Source organism: Arctopsyche grandis, chromosome 10 (genome assembly GCF_051622035.1).
Source record: "Arctopsyche grandis isolate Sample6627 chromosome 10, ASM5162203v2, whole genome shotgun sequence".
NCBI lineage: Eukaryota > Metazoa > Arthropoda > Insecta > Trichoptera > Hydropsychidae > Arctopsyche > Arctopsyche grandis.
In genome coordinates, this window is record NC_135364.1 from 23,469,287 (window position 1) to 23,488,627 (window position 19,341).

The following is a 19,341-nucleotide window of genomic DNA, read 5'->3' on the forward strand; positions in this document are numbered from 1 at the left end:
TCTTCTAAATGAAGTGTCAGCAGACGATATTTATTTGACGCTTTGGGGCAACCTGTCAGGACTCACTAGTCATTTTATTGTTATTATTGTGGCGGCTCGCTTATACGACATGGTCGAGTTTGGTTGCCTTCCTGCGAGTGGGGACCAACCCGGCTGGGTTCGGAGAGCCGCTACTCACTCTGTCTTCAGCTGTCATATAATAAACACGTGCATTAACATGCCAGTCGTCTCATTCGTTCTATCCTCCATACTGGTGACCCCCGACATCGAGCCACGCAGCCTCGATCAATTTCAACATGCCGCTCATCCCTGCCTCGCCGAGCCAGGCGGGGAAGCTACCCGCCGCGCCCCCATCGCCATCAACACGCGTCGCGGCCCGCGGGTGACAATAAACGAGCAGACACGGCTACCTACCTACCTACCTACCTACCGACGTCCAGCCACAACGTCGATGACAGGTGCTTACAAAAATGGGGGAGCGAATGAGACGACGATCTTGACAGCTGGATGTGGAGTCATGCGCGATCCACTACACATAGAACGGTCATCCAGCACCACAAGACATACACCACCTCAGCACCATCATCATCATCATCATCAAGGCCCCGTCCGTCCCCACGAGCGTCGTCACGCCGAGACGGGCGGTAGCGCTACAACACCTCCACGAGCCACAACGACTCACAGTCCAGCTCGGAGTATCATCAACCACATCGATGCCCCTGCCGCCCCCGCCGCCCCACCAACCGACATCAGCCTCGGAAGAGCGGCGCCGCCGCAGCATCGCATCGGCGCGACCATCGGACCACCCACCGTTCTGCTCGCGACGTCACCGCCCTCGAATCTACCGACCATTCAGAGCGGTACACCTACACAGCGGGTGACCCACGTCAACAATTTATTTCTCCCCACTCAATAATTTTTTTCTCTTTCTTTGTGTAACAATAATTTTTTTTCTATTGTAAAATTTGTTTCTTTGTAATTTTGGTATCGCTGATGGTGGGGGGGGGGGGGGAGTGATGTGGCGGCTCGCTTATACGACATGGTCGAGTTTGGTTGCCTTCCTGCGAGTGGGGACCAACCCGGCTGGGTTCGGAGAGCCGCTACTCACTCTGTCTTCAGCTGTCATATAATAAACACGTGCATTAACATGCCAGTCGTCTCATTCGTTCATCCTCCATATTATTATTATTAAATAATAAATTAAATTAATTAAACAATGAATGAATCGAAAAAAAAAATAATAACACTATTTTCACAGTAAATATGCCTTTAAAAAAGTCTCCTAATAGTTAAATAAAAGATGGAAAAATGAAAGCTTATTAATTAACGCTTCCCATACAGTAATAAAAAAATTCACACATTCCAGTACTGTACACTTAGTTTACATTAAAAATTATTACTTGGTAGGCAGGGAAGGTGTAACGTGACGTTTTCCCATCGTCCCATAGGGCAGCACTCGCCCTTTATTTCGAGTGGCCACCCAGGGAAAAGCCTTATAGGCGCGCGCGCATGTGGAGAACCGCGCACCGCTCCGGGAACTGCCATCAAACAGCTTCTCGTGCTCTGTCGGCGGACCAAAGAGTTCCGTTGCCAAAGCCTAGGGAACCCGCTTCTAAAAGAAGCCGCGGTAAACCCGCACCCGTTGTTCCTCATTTCATCCGACCTTCCCAACCCAGCTCCAAAAACTCTTGGTCAATTCCTAGCTGGTGAACCACTGGTTGCTCAACAGCGGGAGGATCTGCTCAATCAGCCCGCAGCACGGGCGCTACCGCACCAGCATCTGCAGCAGCGGGCAGAGATGGTCACTGGAGGAGTGCAGCACACTCCTTCAACAGCAACACCAGGAAGGCAGCCCAACGAGTAGCTCGACTGCCGATCGTGCGGCATGCAGAACATGGTGCTAACCATGGGGCGAGTCACGCTGGTGCTTCCTGGGCACGACGGCGTCGCAAGAATTATCACCCTGTGCACTCAGAGGGGCATCACCGACAGGGCAGCTGGCGAGACGCCCGTTGGCCGCCTGACCAGCCGACTAGGCCTGGGTGCACTCACTGTTCTCCCGCCCCCATATAATTTTGTGTTTGTGTTTTGTTCTGTGGTGATGGTAAAACTTATGACAAAAATGCCATTGCCGGTGTAGTAGTGGTTTGGTTGTGGTGCGCTAATTGACGCTTTATACTTTAATTTTGTTTTGTGTTTGTGATAGTGAATTCATACCACCCCGGCTAGTTAGCGCGGTATTAGTGATTCATTGTTTAATGAATTTTGACCTAGTTTAAAACTCAATGTTTAATATTGTATTCTTATTTTACAGCTTCATATATGTTTGAAGGCTATTTCTTTTCTATTAGCTTTATGATGGCCTGCCGTGTAAGCGGTACCCTACTTTATTTTACCACTAAAATAGACAAAAATGTTGATGTTTGTTACCACTGCTCGGAGCTCAACGTGGATGTTACCACTGCTCGGAGCTCAACATATTAGCTTTGCAAATGATTGCAAAGACCTCTTATCTGTATCATTTGAATTGTTTATGTTGATTCTTGAAATATTTGTTAATATTCCAACCCCGGGGAGTATGTCCGAGCCAAAAAACCCACATGGCCGTGTTTTGGGTTCTTACGGGCGCGCACTCATTTTACGAGGCGCGCTCATCTGTCAAACGAGACGCCCGCCATCCGCCGGCCGAGACGGTACTGGCGTGGCTGGTGGCTGGTCTACCTTGCCTGACCAGTGACCAGTGACCAGCTGCAGCCAGCCAGCCAGTACTCATCCACAGCCCCCGCCATAAAGGGGCACAGGCGAGAGGCGAGAGGCGAGAAGCGCCGAGAAACTCCCCGGCTCGCCATCTACTCCTTAATAAAAAGGATAACCTGACTTGACGCGTCTAATTTCCCACCCCGCCCTGTTCCAGCACGTGCTCCAGAGCGAGCTGAACACACACAGAGCGACGACACACACACACAGCCGCTGGTCACCCCATACATACACACACACACACACACACATACAGCTGCTGAAGCTATCGTTCACTGATGATGGAGCACCTGGTAGCGTCCAACACCGCATCTGTTCCCCCCCCCCCCGTCATTCTACCTGCCCCGGTCGCGGCGGGAAATTTCGCGAGTTGTAAATTTCGGTTTGCTGGCGACTCATCCGAATCGGTAGAAGCGTTTATTGACGCCATCGAGCTTTATAAAAACTGTTGCCACATTCCAGACGAGGACGCGCTTCGAGGTTTGCCGATGCTACTCGATAGAGACGCAGCGATTTGGTGGATTGGTATGAAACCTTCCATCCCCACCTGGTCCATGGCGATAGAGGCGCTACGAAGCAGTTACGGCGAACGTAGACCAGCTTACAGACTGTTTCTCGAAATTAGCGCTACGAGACAACAGGAAGGAGAATCGACGGACCTCTTCATTAACCAAAAACGCGCGTTGTTCGCAAAAATGCCGTACAGCATTCCAGAAGAAATGCAAATCGACATAGTGTACGGCTTATTGTCCTTTTTTTTACGCCAGAGAATATCCCGAGAGCAGGTAGACAACTTCCGAGAATTAAGTCACCGCGCACGCATCATAGAAGAAATGCAAGCCGAAGATACCCGAGCGACAATAGCCGAGCGTGGAACAATGGGACCCGACATTCCACAGTACACTACAATAGACCGACCAGCCGTTCGAGACAAGTTGGATCTTGTTCGAGAAATAAATGCCGTGCAACCTCGCGCAATAGACACCTGTTCGCACTGTCAGCGGCGCGGACACGTTTCTGAGGAATTCCGGAAAAGACAAAGAACACAGGCGAGACCACAGATCGCGTGTTACGGATGCGGAGCAGCAGGTGTGACCAAGGTGAACTGTCGCACCTGTAACCCCACGGTGACCCACCTATCGTCCGTCCTGAAGGCCACGAAGGTACCAGCTCCCACGAAGACACCGATCCTCGATTGGAGGAAGCGCCCGGACCAGAGTAGACGATACGCGGACCAAGACCGAAGGGCCCACACCAGATACCGAACCGCTGATATGGTGCTGCTGCCGCCATACGTCAACCCCGCTGAACAGGGGCGGAGCGCTACGTTCGCCCCCGTACGAGAGGGCCCCTTTTGGATCAGGGAGACCCTGAGTCCCACCAACTTCCTCATGTCAGCTGTCAATACGCTGGCCGATGAGCGGATGCCACACCTGGTTGGCGTTCCAACACCGGGCGTGCCGAGACGAAGAAGAGATAATCGGTCCAACGCGCCGATTACACAATTGTAATCGGCGATCACTATCCGAGTTCAGAGACCGGACGTTTGCCCTCTGAACTCGAGGGGGAGGATGTAACGCGACGTTTTCCCATCGTCCCATAGGGCAACACTCGCCCTTTATTTCGAGTGGCCATCCAGGGAAAAGCCTTATAGGCGCGCGCGCATGTGGAGCGCGCTCTCTTACCCGCCAACCGCCGCCGAAGAAAGATTTCTCCTGTGCACGTTTCCAGGGGGAGGCGGGGCCCAGAGATCCATCACCATCAGTGCTGAAGAACCGCTGCGAGGTCGAGTGTAGCATCACTCCCTCCCCTGAGTTCCAGCACAACTTCCCCTGCATTCCTCACGCTGTTTCCGGAGAAACCTCAGCCGTGAGACGACGAGGAAGCGGTTATCAACGAAAACGACTTGCAGTCAGGAACCTCCCCGACTATATACATATATATAACTATCCCAAGGTTAGTCCACGTTTCTACATAACCCGACCCTTGGAAGAATAACGACGTATAACGCCCTCTGCATCACGCGCGCGTAAATACGTTCGTCACAAAGGTTTATATTACAACCGTGCTTATAAAAGCTCGGTTAATTTTTTCTTTTTTTGGTTATTAAATTGAAAAATAAAGAAATAATAATTTGGCTTTCTTTGAACTTATTAAAGTCTGTTTATACCTATTCAGAACGACCCGTATCCTGCAGGTGTCCTGCAAGTGCAGATAGTATTCTTTTGTACATTATATGGACGTATTCATACGCATTTACGCATTCATGCTCGTCCATATAGAAGTACTAAATAATACTGTCCGTACTTGCAGGATTCGGGTCGTGCTGGATAGGTATGAACAGACCTTTAAGAAGATGTTTATTTATGTTCAGTATATAAATATTATTACACGTACGGCAAAGGAAGTACTGGTCTGTTACCTAAAGTTGGCGCAAACGAATGCGCTTGTGTTGTGTCGGTGAATAGGTGTATAGCATGCTGTCACACTGCATTCAATAATAAAAATACACTGTCCCTTTCGCGCGCTACTGCATGAGTACGAGAACGCGCCAACTCTCAGTAACAGACTTGTAGTTGCTCAAATTCAGAGGAGTAAGCTGGCAGAACTATACAAGTTCAATGGGGTCTGGGGCTGTTGCGTTGGTTTATATCCTAGTCAGTTGTGCAATGCGTAGCTCTATGATGAAATCATGTTCAAAGGGATTCCTACAGGTTCACGTTCGTTTATGTGGGGCGAGTTGAATTATGTCATTGCCCTTGTATAAGAGGAGATATTTCGATCAAGGATGCTCATACAGGAACACGATGGTGCAATCGCGCGAATTGTGTTTTATGGAGAAATATGTGAGATCATCGATTTCGATTCCGAATCGTCCAAGCTGTGGTATATTCCTATAAAGGTCTGTTCATACCTATCCAGCACGACCCGTATCCTGCAAGTGCGGATAGTATTCTTTGGTACATTATATGGACGTATTCATACTCCATTCGCGCATGCGCATTTATGCATTCATGCGCGTCCATATAGAATGTACTAAAGAATACTGTCCGTACTTGCTTGATTCCGGTTGTGCTGGATAGGTATGAACAGACCTTAACTTGTATTGAAAGTTTTCGAATGCAATACTTTTATCGACTTTCATACATTCCCATATGAGTGTTTCGGCTCCACCAAATTCTTTCTTCTCCTATCTAATGGTCCAAAAGGATAATTCTAACTAGATTTTAATTTATCATCGATATTTGTCGGGACAACTACTGGCAACATTAAAAAGCGTCTGAACTGTCAGTTTTGACATGTTGTTTATTATATTGTGCCATTTGATCAGCTGACTTCATTATGTTTTTGTGTCGACTATGTTTGACAAATAATATGCATTTTATAGATGCAACATCTTCAATGCTAAAAGCACGAAATTTGCGGCTTGCAATCCACCAAATGTTTTCATTTTGGGTATGTTTTACAATACATATTGATAATACTGTAGATATATTCAAATGCAAATCTACGAAATAAAATTTAAAGAAAATATAATCAGAAATATAGTCAGCTGCTAAAATTAGGAAACTGAATTTGGTTTCTAAAATATTTGTATATATATTTATATGTATGTAATTATATATAAATCAATCTTTGCTTTTAGATTATGGAAAGTGACGCTTCTACGATAGTATGCTCTAGATGTGTGAAAATCGTGGAAGAGTATTACAAGTTTTTCCTAAAAGTTCAAGAATCGCAATCCAATTTTGTGCTAAAAAATTGTGAAAACATAAAAAGTGAATATGAAACTGAGAGCGATTTACACTCAATAGGAATTCAACAAGTCCGTGTTTAATTCAAAATTTATTTTGAATTAAAATCAATATTTTTCTTTTTATTATAAGATATTGGTATTATATTTACAGATAAGTTTTAAGGTTGATGATACTTTCGATATTAAATATTCCAATCTGAAAGAAGATACAAATTGCGAAAATGAAGATTGCAACGATGAAATAAATGAAACCGATAGAGAAATTTCAAACCACGATTTAAATAATGGTGTTGCAATAAAAACTACTGAAACAACCGGCGATGATGATAATATTTTTAAATTTGTATCGAAAGCTTCATTTGTAGTAAACGATGAATTTGATCCAGGATCGAATATAATTTCAAAATTTCCCACCGATTTGATAAAAAATGGTAAATTTATCTTAAAACCACCCGAGCTTGAGAAAATTGCCAGTTCATTTTATAATTTAAGATGTGAATTGTGTGAAAACGATAAATTCAGTGAATTATGTGAGGTTAGATTGCTAAAATAAAAATGGCGACTTTGTAGATGCGGTTATTCCTTGTAACTTGATTTTTGTTTCAGATGATGAATCACTATACCGTGGAACACGCAACAACCCAAGGTTTTGTAACTTGTTGTGGCGTTCGTATATATAAAACGAAGCTTATTATTTTGCACATGGCACGCCATTTACAACCATCTGCTTTTGAGTGTGTATTTTTCTATTTTACATATGCAGTGCCGTCGCTAAGGGTAGTGTCACCTGGCAACTAAAAATATTTTTTATTAATTGTTATGAATTTCGAGAGAGAAGTGCCAAAAGAGAAGCTCAGTTCAAACGTTGTTTCTGGATTGCGTTTCCATCTGAATCAGTTAACTTTCTTACCTTTAGGTACATACACTGATTTCTCAGGAATTCGAACAAAAGTCAATTATGGCTCATATTTGATGCTATGTATATATAACTGAATCATACGGATTTCGGAAATACAGCAAGCTGTTTATTTATTTATTTTTATTTATTTTTATTTTAAAAAATCAATACCACAGAGACTTGACAGGTTGCCCCAAAGCGTCAATGTGATTTTAATACAAATAATAAAAATCATAAAAATTACAAAAAAAACATCATAAAAAAAATAATAAAAATCATAAATAAAAAAAAAACATAAGAAAATAATAAAAATCATAAATAAAAAAAAACATCATAAAAAAATAATAAAAATCAAGTAAAAAATACATATGTACACAAAATAAAAACAAAGAAATAAGATTGAAAAATTTATATCGTGCTATTTAGGATGTGTTCCACCAACTCAACATAACTGGCATCGAATAGGTCCAAGTATTGTGCCAGTAAGTTAAGGAGTCGAACAGCTCTCGAGAGGGGGGAGTTCATGAGCACGTTTGATTTAGCCCTAATTGGTAAAAATATATCATGTTTTCTTAAAACTCTACGATTTTCCGGGGCCCAGAATTTTAGTTTCTCCAGGATAGTGGGATTGTGAATCTCTCCTCTAAGTAATTTTACGAAATGTTTCCCAAGAAATAAATCTCTTCTCTTTGCCAGGGAGTTGAAACCCAAAGATCCCAAGACAAAGGCACTAGGGAACAGATATGGATAAAATCCAAATGTTTTCAGATATAAAAATCTAAGGAATTTCCTTTGGACTCGTTCCAACATTAGAGAGTAACGAAGTTGATAGGGAGACCATATAATGGAGCCAAACTCGAGCACACTGCGAACTAATGTACAATATAAGAGACGAATGGCAGTGAGCCCTAGTTCAGACGAATTACGGATTACGAATCCAAGGATTTTTGTTGCCCTATCACAGATATTCTCAATGTGAATGTTGAAACTCCAACTATTTTCGAAGACTATTCCCAGATCAGATATAAATAATTCTCTCTGAAGAAGAGAATCATGAAATTTATACGGATATTTAATAGGAGAACGAGAACGAGAGTAAGAAATGACCCGACACTTTAGGATATTGAAGGGAAGTTTATTAACATTAGCCCATTCATAAATAGAATTCAAATCCTCTTGCAAATAAAGAGCGTCAGGTAAATCAATTATTCTCTTATAGATTTTTAAGTCATCCGCATATAATAAAAATTTTGAATGGTGAATAGAAGATTGAATATCGTTGATAAATATTAGGAATAATAAAGGGCCAAGATTTGATCCTTGGGGAATCCCAGAAGTGGCAACATACTCATAAGAAAAGCAACTCCCAAACTTAACGAATTGACGTCGATCCTGTAAATAAGAAATAAAAAGACCAACAAGATTATAAGTAAATCCAATAAAACTTAATTTACTAACCAAAATTTTATGATCAACTTTATCAAACGCCTTCTCAAAATCAGTATATATTACATCCATTTGATTATTACAATCCAAAGTGCTGGTTATGTCATTAGAGAAACATAACAAGTTGGTAATAGCTGATCTGGCCGGACGAAAGCCATGCTGCTGATCAATGAGCATACTTTGAAAGTGATTAAAAATGTATCTGTGTAATATTACCTCAAACATTTTGGCTGGCGCTGACAAGATAGTTATTGGTCTGTAGTTCCTTACACAAGATTTATCGTCCTTCTTATGAATAGGAGTTACTTTAGAGCATTTCCATAAATTGGGGAATGAAGAGTTCCTTAGAATTAAATTAAAAATGAATTTTAAAGGTTCTAAGAGACTAACCTCACATCCTTTTAGGATGTAATTAGGGATGGAGTCAGGACCGGAAGAATAAATATTTTTTAACTTTAGAAAGCCATATTTCAGATCGGAAGAGTCAAGATGATTAATCGCTAAAGTGGGGAAAGTAAATTCCGAGTCATTGGTAGGTTCCATGGAATCAGTAGGATTATTGAAAACTGATTTAAAAAAGTCGGCAAATCCATTAGCAATGTTTTGATCACCCTCTAACAATCCAGAATCATTGTACATAATGGTCGACTTTACACGATTTACACGTTTAGAATTGATGAAGTTCCAGAATTTCTTAGGGTTTTTAACTATGGAACTTTCACAATCAGCTACATAAACATTATATGCATTATTAATTAATTTCTTAATTTCCGTACGTAAAATACGGAAATTATTTAAGATAAGAGGATTGCTCGATTTCTTCCAGAGTTTATGTGTTTGATATTTACTTTTTAAGAGATTAATAATTTCTTTAGTAAACCAAGGCGGATAAATCCTTTTACTTGTCACTAATCCTTTCAACCGAAAACAATCATTAAAAATAGAATATATAATGTCATAGAAATTAGAGAGGGCCAAATTAACATCTTTGCACTCATAAACTCGCTCCCATTGACAATTACAAAGAATATCATTTAAATATTTGAAATCAACATTTGTAAATAACCATCCATTTAGGACAGAGGTATTAAGACAGTTATTTATTAAACGAAGTGAGGAATAAGTTATAGTTAATTTTAAATGAATATCAAGAGCAGGATGATAGCTGTCTTCAGGAACCAAGGAATCAACTGAATTTGAAATAATAATATTCTGACAATCTAAATTTGTTAATAGAAAATCCAACATGGAATTATTAAAATAGTTTCGAATAGTATTAATTTGTTTTAAGTTGAATAAAGATATAAAAAAATTAAGGTCATCAGGAAAACAGTTAGAAGAATTCAGATTAAAATCTCCAGATATAAAAATGCGACCATTACTAAAATGTGAATAATTAGATATAATTAAATCAAAAAATCGCTTATAAATATTTGGTGGAGATCTTGGTGGAAAATAAATAGTACATATGTATATAAAAAAAGGAATGTTAACAAATCTTAGTTTTAGCCATACACATTCATGAATGTCCTCAAGATGACTAAGTCTTTCAACCGAAATAATATTTGTATTTTTAACTGCTAGAAGAACACCACCACCTCTGGCAGATCTATCATGGCGATATATATTGAAACTGCTGTCAAGTACTTCGGCATCATGTACAGATGAGTTTAGCCATGTTTCAGTAATAGCAAGGACGTCAATAGATCTAGAAGCGGCGTTGTTGTAGAATTCCTTGAGTTTTGTATTTAAACCCCGCACATTTTGATAATAAAGTTTAATGTTACGGGTCACGGGTTTGGGCAATCGGTTTCGAAGAGATTTTTTTGAGAAATAACCATTCTCTTATGCCAGTACCCATAGGCCAAAATTCAGGATTGATAATTATATTAAAAGTTTCAGTATCTACACTAATTTTAAATGACGAGCACATGTCAGTTTTAGCAACCTGAGAAACGTTGATTCTTTTATTTTTAATTTTATTTAATATGAACTGTTTCACAGTATCACAAGTGCAGTTATTTGCCAAATTAAAAACGTGTACATTCTTCAATTTCGGAATAGTGGCCACCTGTAAAGTTTTATCAGGTGCTCCAGATCCACGAGTGTATGGCAGTCTCCCGGAAGAAGTCCCAGCGACCTGACTGAACGAATTTGAAGGATCTACAGTAGAAGCAGAAGCAGGAGCACAAGAGACAGGAACATAATCAGATGTTGAAGCAGAAGCTGATGTAAGTGTAGCTGAAGATGAAGATGGCAGAGGTGAAGCAGTAGAAGATAGCGTAGGCGAGGTAACATTACGAGAACTCTCCACACTGTCAACTGAATGTAACAATACTACAGTACATAAACAAACACCTGTCAGATGCCCGTATGACGTTATAGCGGCATCCTCTACCGTTTCACCTCCGCCTTATTCAGCTTCAACTTCACTCGCGTCTGCTTTAGCTTCAGCATCTACTTCTACGCTTTATATACAGAAAGCGGTATATATACAGAAAGCTGTATATATACAGAAAGCTTATATATACAGAAAGTTGTATATATACAGAAAGCTGTATATATACAGAAATTGCAATAAGGCTTGTAGTCACTCGACGACCGTCGCAAAACGAATATGTTGACCCATACATGTATCACACCAAAAATGGTGTCACCCGGTGCAGACCACACTCCCCGCACGGACCTAGCGATGCTACTGACATACTATGTACAAATATGTAGGTGATAAATAAACAATTTTGATATTTATATTTTTTAGGTGTAAGCTTTGTCACAAGAAATTCATTCGATTAACAAGCTTGAGTACGCATCTTGAAACACATTTGCCGAGAGATGAAAGGTCGTACGAATGTGACCTATGTGAAAAGCGGTCGGTATAATCTGTTCATTTCATTTAATTCGACAGTATAATTTATAAAATCAAATTCAATTCCAGTTTTGTGAGCCGAATTACTTTGAAGCAACACAAGAAGCAACATAGCAATCCTCCTCTAGCACCTCGTAGTTGCGAAATTTGTAATAAATCGTAAGTCCACATTTGCCTCGTATGGTGTTCATGTTCTGATTCGATATTATATTCATTGAAAAAAATTGTTTCAGCTTTAAAAGTAGTGCTTCATATTACGTTCATAAATCGATCGAACATAATAGCTTACAGTTTTTGTGCTCTGAATGTGGTAAAAAATTTAAAACAAACTCTGCTTATTTGCAACATTTGGAAACTCACGATCCCAGCGGAAAGAATAGAGTGCCGTGTGATCAGTGCAATTTTGTGTGAGCCATTTTTATACTATATTTTCAGTAGTTTTTCATCATTTTCTACTGATTTTATTTGTTCAGGAGCAAGAATAAAGCGTCTATGAGATATCACATGATGCAGCATAATGGAAAACGTTACAGTTGTGATTTGTGCGATTTCTCCACTACTAAAAAGTTTCGAGTTAAACAACACATTGCAGTCAAGCACACCAACAACAAACCTAACGTTTGTATTGTGTGTGGAAAACAGTTTAAGATAAAGAAATCTTTAATCGTATGTTAATAAATGTATTTTTCATATTCATCGTTGGTTTATGTACTTTAAATATGTTTTGATTGCAGGATCATATGTCACAACATACAGGTGAATGTCGAAATTGTCCGTATTGTCCCAAAAAATTTCTATCATCTGGAAACTTTTATGCGCACAGAAAGAGAATGCATGGCGATCTACTTAAAAAAGAATTATTAAAAAAAGACTTGGAACGCTTACAAGATGTAAAAAAGCAGTTTTTTTTTTTTGTAAGTTGATCTTTCAGATTATTTTATAATTGTTGATTTGATTATAGATGGAGAAATGTAAACCAAATTTGACGAAATGCAATGAAATTGATATTTCTATGCAAGAACGAGCGAGAGAAGAAATCAAAAAATTGAAAAGCCAAAATTCTTAGTGCCAAAATTAGAGAAACTATTTTTTTATTGAAATAATTGAACGGCAGTAGTCATTAGCATTGTAATTCAGATCTATTGATCATGAATGTGATATTAAAATTAGCCTATTTGTATACATATGTATATAAAGTCCCGGTTGAAGAATGTAGTAGATTGAAGACCAAGATACAAATTGAAGAGATTTGTGAAAATTCGCCAAGGAAATTGTCAACAATTGGGGAGGCTGGACGAAGAAGATTGCATATTTACATTCACAGCTCAAGCTAGCAGCTGTACATACATAAATAGCAATACGAAAAATATTCTTCAGTATATATTATATGGCCACATTCATATATTCCGTAATTTGTATGTGATGTATCCGAAACAACGACAACTAACACAATCTATTCATATTGTTACGTACATCGCCGAGTAAGTGCAATCGGATTAGGTCGAGTAGTATCCCAGAGACTGTGTGACCGTTATAATTGGTTTCAAGGATTATCTCCAGACTAAGTGCAAGTAGGCTAAACAATGGCCACCTAATTGGCCGCTATTGGTCCCTTCTCAGAAGTAACCGATAGCGTGGGACTGAGTGTCGTGGGAATACATATCCAGGTACATGCCTAAACAATAGGGAAGTAACCGTACGTCGAAGATGCCCTGAGCGACCTATCCGTTATAAGGCGGTACTTAGGCGATATCAAGAGATTCTGGACGGAGCACTGCCAGTGCGTGTATCTCCTTAATCACCAATAAATTCTGTGAAACGACTTTGGCCTTTTACTTGGATCCTCCCCCCACCCCTACGCAACAATATTATACAGCAGTACATGTCACCGAAATGCATCAAGCAGAATCGGTTTTCTTTTTCCCCTTTGGAGATACATATTCACACATGACGTGACGTCATAACGGCGAGTGCACCCGTTCTAACAAAAGTGCTGCCATGTGCATATGAATATTTTCAAAAACGTCATATTGAGACAATATTGACTCAACGATACGACGTAAGCAATATTGCTCCGTATCGTTGCGTTTATAATGTATATATGTAAGCCGAATTTGTCTTGCAAAACAGGTATGAACGAGCCAAAAACTGACGATGCTGTATTGCATGAATAGAACTAGTCTTTTTCGTGCAGAGTTGCTGGATAATATAAAATTTAAATACAATATAACTATTGTGCTTTACAAATTGTTTACACAATTACCAAAACTGTTTGAGCACATTCAATAACAAACATTTTTCTAAAAATTGTTTTTATTTCATATAACTGATACATAATATGATATAGTTTTAGTTTTATTTTTTAAATATTACAATTTTTTCTAAAATTATCTTCTTGAAAAACAATTTCAATTTGGAATAGTTCATATTTATTATAAAATTTAATTCGAATAAGATCATTATACAAAAAATATTATATAAAACCAAACATTTCAATTTGAGTGTATGTATAACGTGTTAGTTTATATGGCTAATAGGAGATTTATATAATTTTATATTTAATAGGCAATCAGATCTTAATGTTTTGTTAGACACTTGGCTTTGGCTTCTAATTTCTTGGAGTAAGCATCTATCGCAAACGCCATCTTTTCGAGATTCAACACAGCTCGTTCGATCTCGTCAATCTTGTGGAGATGAGGCGATAACGTTTGACTGATGGCTTCCATCTTACTCGTGGTCGTCGCCACGTTTTTTGTAATTCTATGGATGTCCGAATATTTAGACAAAGTTAAACGGTTCATCTGTTCCAATGTGCGGTAAGCTTCTTGAGTCGACGTGAGCTCTCCGTACAAATAATCTTCAGTCTTCTGCATCATTGTGGTCGCCAGTTGACTCAGATTCGGATCGTGCGGATCGTGGGCTTCGAAACTCGATGTCCTCGTGGACAAATTTGGAGCCCTTTGGGGAGATTTCAAATTTTGACTGTCGGTCGACGACATTGTGTAATATTTTTTTTAATATCACTAATTGAAAGTGTGTGAACGTTAAATTCTATACGAAAATATAACTTTTTTAAATTGATAATGCACTGATGGTATAAAGCGTTTTTACATATTCCGCTGGGATGGAGTTTTAAATGGAAAATCAATGTAATCAAAAATATCTTCTTCTGATGCTACCGGCAACGGTTCTCCAGGTAAACCTATAGAAGTGAAAATACATATAAATCATGTGTTTATATTTTAAAATATTTTCATAAATAGACATAGTTTTGTCTAATGGAACAAACCACACCAGTAATGGTATCTGGTAAATTTTTCGAAAACAATTCACCAAATGCTATTCATTTTATTCAAAACGCAGTTGTTCGAAAGAGATATTTTTCGAATGACACATTATTCGAATATGGTGGCCACGGAAAGGGATTGATACACGAATTAAAATAAGGTTGTGGCTATTTACAGGTACTATATCTGCAAATTGTTGGCTATTTGCAGGTACTATATCAACGAATTATTGGCTATTTGCAGGTACTATATCTACGACAGACACAAAGCCTTCTGCGTCACTGTCACCGTGTTTACTGTTAAAATTTTGTTTTAAACCTCTTAAAAATTAGTTCGAACTCGTTAAGTGACGTAGAGTAAAAAATATAATCCAAATTAGTTAATATTATTAATTGTTAGAAAATTATTATCATATAAAACGTATAATACCTACATACAAGTACAAGCCGCGAACTAGCTAAATGATATACATCTATTATAATAACGTGCGAAAGTTATTTGCCTCCTGTATAATGAACGATTGATTAAACAAGTCTAGCATACATTCAATGTAAGAAATTATAAGTTCACGCGCATGCGCAGAAGGCTTTGCGCCTGTCGCAGATATAGTACCTGCAAATAGCCACAACCTTAAAATAAAGTTACGGATGCGGTGCATCCGCTCTAAAATCGCCAGACAAATTGAACGACAGATTAACGGACGGCTGCTTTAAATGCAATTCTCATCTTCTCGAATGATAGATTGCACATCAGATGACGGGTAACCTTTCGATGTGCACAGATGCAATTATTAAAATGGTAATTATTAAAATTGAGTTGGATCTTTCAGGCGAGTTAAGGCAAGATTCGATAAGTTCCGAATCTTGCCTTATTAAAATCGCCAGAAAGATCCAACTCAATTTTAATAATTGCATCTGTACACATCGAAAGGTTACTCGTCATCTGATGTGCAATCTATCATTCGAGAAAAAGAGAATTACGTTTAAAGCTGCCGTTCTGTTAATCTGGCGATTTTAGAGCGGATGCGCCAAACCCTAAAGTTACATGTTATATATAAATATAGTGTAAGGTAATTTATAGGTGCGCGCGCGTATTAATGCCGAAATGAGTGTGTACGCTCCAGCGCATCTGACGCTGACGCCACCCGTTCCCAGTCCCGAATTAAAAATAGTGCATGGAAAACCGAGATAGTCGTTTTCGTATATAGTAAAATACCAGCCAGTAAAAGTATGTTTTCACTGCTAGTATGAAAGCACTGTAGCACATAAATAGATAAAGTATAAATGGAAAACCGCAACGTCTCGCAATGTTTTAAATAAGCTTGAATTTATCAATACAAAAGTGCATTGCTATCCGTCAATGTAATAATTTAAATTCGAACAATTTGTCATTCAGAAATTTTGTCGTTCGAAAAGTGTGTCATTCTAATGACTTACGCTTCGATAAACTGCTATTCGAGTTAGGGCGAAATCACACAGGGAAGGACGGCACGTCGTGTGCTTGGCTCCCCGCTGTGGGGGTTCTCCTACAATTCTTTAAATATGGGGTACATCGTTATCAATCACTGTCAAGCAAGGACAAGTACAAGGATAAAGTTTTATCGAAAACACTCCAGGGCGTGATTTTGGGACGGTGTGTCATGAATATTTGCAAAGCATGCTACATTTTTTTCGAATGTTTAAAAGTATCTAAAAAAAACCATGTGCCGTGTTTCTTCCTGTGTGATTTCGCCCCTACTCGCTTCGACCAATTGATTTCGAAGAATTTACCTAGAATCATCAGTAATGATAAAAATTTATTTAATTGTTATCACATTATCTTAATTTTAAGTATACATTTTGTGGGTTGCGTCCATTTGGCATGACTATTCGATAGAAACCTGTAGATCCGATTGGTCGAAGGCAATATTCATTCAAAATAAATCCTTTCTCATTGGCATGCTTTCTCATAGTCTTGTTGAAAACATCACTTCCAGTGAAATACAATATAGCACAGTGATACTGATCATGCGGTATACATCTAATGTCTAATCTTCGAGCTTTTGAATTTTTAGTCAATTTGCAGACGCCCTATTTAAACAAATCATATAATACGATAATGAAAGGTATCAAGCAGTCAACATTTTATTTAGGATCCTTAATGCGCGAACCATAAACTTAGTATCGCCGAGTGATAATGTTTCCGTTACGATATCAGCAGCTTGTAGGACATTTACTACTTTTTTCAACAGAGTGCCTTTTTCAGATTTCGAAATCAAAGTAGTGCTCGTGTAAGACGGATGTGTAAGTAATACGTCAATATCTCCACTGCTAGTCTTTCCGCGTCTAAATAGTATTAAAACAAATGTGTAATATGAATGTAAGACGGAAAAATTCAAACGTTTGCTACTGACCGATAGCTGCCACATATCGTCAAAACATATTGAGAATCCAAAGCAGAAATTTCCTTTTTCAACTTGAGTTCGACTTGTTCAATCTCAGACCTCGGAATGGAGAGTTCAAATTCCTCAAAGTATCTGTGGAATGAATGAATACAAATAAAATAATAAACAATAATGAATTCTGTACAAAAGACATCAATGGCGCTATAGATTTAATTGGATCATTTAAGATTGGCGGTGAAAGCATTGGAATTACTTTAATCCGATCAATTGGTGGTGCGAAAGTTTAGATTTGTTGGCATTAAGGTCTGATATCGATTTGATTCCCTGGTCGACGAGTTCTTTCGCTTTCGCCGGGCCGATTCCGCTCACCCTCGTCAAGAGCGAGATGGCCGTCGATGTGTCGTCGTTGTGTATGTTGTCTAATTTCCTCAATTTGCCCGTTTGCAAATATTCGTCGATTTTTTTAGCAATTTTGTCACCGATACCTGGAAGCTTTTTGGCCTCGTCGCCAGATTCGATTCTTTTGGGTTGCGTGGCTAAAACACTCGCGGCTTTTCTATAAGCGTTGTATTTGTGAATGTTTCTGCTGACGTTTTTCTCGAAGTCGGCAAGTTCGATTAGAAAATCACAGAAATCGCTGTTGTGATTTCCGTCACTCGATGGTGCTTTTCTTTTAGACATTTTGGAGCAAAGGTCTCAAGGTAAGTATACAATATCGAAATTGTAAATTAAAAATTCAATTTGTTTTTGACGTTTTGATATGTGTGCAGGAAGCTTGTGAAAATTATTAAAATTAAAATATGGGATTCATACTTTTGATTTCGAAATTATTCGAGAACGCACACCAATAAGACAAGAACACCAACGTCAACTGACAGTAGTCGTAATTAATTATATTTTTGACCATTCACATGTAAATGTTTGGAATTTATAAATCAGGAATATTATCGTTTAAATTGGTAATTTCAATTAAAATAATAAGTTAATACATATAGACAACAAAATAATATGTTGCTTATAATAAGCAGTGAGCACGAGCACTATTAAGGAAGGTAAGGTAACCATTTTTTTCAACATGACAATCTTGGACGCCCAATTGTAAAAATTAAATTCATTTTCTCGAATGATCTTTAAAATTCCAATCAAAAAATGGCTAAAATTATACTTAGTGATTAGCGAACATTTAAAGTTTCAACATTTAGTTGCATTTTATCACTGGACCAGATATTGTTCATCAAAGAAAAATCAATCGGCAGGTGCAATTGTTCCTGGTGAACAAAAACAATATTTCACTAATTTCCAATATTTTTGTAGGAGACATTATTTTCACTGAAGGCTCTAAATATTTCAATACATCTATTAGATAAAAAAGTTCTATTACGGTAAACGGATTATTTCGCAAAAATCGTTCTCGCACAAGTCACTAAAATCTCGATCACCGAACATCTGACACTCGAGTTCTCGTTAGTACAATATTTCACGTGTATTGTAGTTTGTCACGAGTTTTTCGATGCCAGATGTTCCGTAATCGAGATTTTAGTGACTTGCGCGAGATCGCTTTTTGCGGAATAATCACCGAACCTTATATTAGATACCCCAAAAAGTAGTAAAAATGGTCACCTTTAAAAATGGTCACAAAAGCTATATTTATAAACAAATTAATTTCTATGTATTCGATAAAAACCAAAATTTTACCTTTAATGTAATGACAAACGTATATAAATAGGCAGACAAAGCTTGTAACTCATATCAAGAAACGAGCAAATGTTTTGTAATCGAGCTTTAAAATAAATTATTAAAATTACCCCTACTATTTCAATATATATTATATTTTTTGGGAAAAAACAACTAGTCTCTATGATTTTTTCTGTAATTAAAGTAGCATTCAATAACGAAGTGTTCATTTAGATGCAGATTAATTAAATTGTTAAGATCCTAAAATTT

The 19,341-nt window shown here is 38.5% G+C and overlaps 3 protein-coding genes across 8 annotated transcripts; 1 reads left to right on the top strand and 2 right to left on the bottom strand.

Annotated features, from left to right (window-relative positions):
* Nucleotides 1–1,525: 1,525 nt before the first annotated feature.
* LOC143918475 (transcription factor grauzone-like) lies at nucleotides 1,526–13,550 on the top strand. 6 transcript variants are annotated; one of them, XM_077440443.1, is made up of 10 exons: nucleotides 1,526–2,042; nucleotides 6,404–6,583; nucleotides 6,666–7,049; nucleotides 7,121–7,248; nucleotides 11,620–11,730; nucleotides 11,797–11,886; nucleotides 11,961–12,134; nucleotides 12,201–12,393; nucleotides 12,462–12,617; nucleotides 12,689–13,550. In XM_077440443.1, the coding sequence occupies exons 2-10, from the start codon at nucleotides 6,407–6,409 to the stop codon at nucleotides 12,791–12,793; spliced, it is 1,518 nt and encodes a 505-aa protein (XP_077296569.1). In that variant the 5' UTR covers nucleotides 1,526–2,042; nucleotides 6,404–6,406; the 3' UTR covers nucleotides 12,794–13,550. The 6 variants fall into 6 exon arrangements, with proteins under 6 accessions (XP_077296569.1, XP_077296567.1, XP_077296568.1 ...); XM_077440441.1 differs by lacking the exon at nucleotides 1,526–2,042 and adding an exon at nucleotides 2,580–3,050; XM_077440442.1 differs by lacking the exon at nucleotides 1,526–2,042 and adding an exon at nucleotides 2,637–4,713.
* A 477-nt stretch (nucleotides 13,551–14,027) lies between these two features.
* LOC143918476 (DNA polymerase beta-like) lies at nucleotides 14,028–18,280 on the bottom strand. The gene is made up of 5 exons (XM_077440446.1): nucleotides 17,651–18,280; nucleotides 17,407–17,529; nucleotides 17,164–17,338; nucleotides 16,894–17,083; nucleotides 14,028–14,929 (listed from the first exon to the last, which is right to left on the bottom strand). Exons 1-5 carry the CDS (start codon nucleotides 18,076–18,078, stop codon nucleotides 14,835–14,837), a joined length of 1,011 nt encoding a protein of 336 aa, XP_077296572.1. The 5' UTR covers nucleotides 18,079–18,280; the 3' UTR covers nucleotides 14,028–14,834.
* Nucleotides 14,304–14,726, bottom strand: LOC143918477 (biogenesis of lysosome-related organelles complex 1 subunit 2-like). The gene has a single exon (XM_077440447.1). It carries the CDS (start codon nucleotides 14,724–14,726, stop codon nucleotides 14,304–14,306), a length of 423 nt encoding a protein of 140 aa, XP_077296573.1.
* Nucleotides 18,281–19,341: the final 1,061 nt, after the last annotated feature.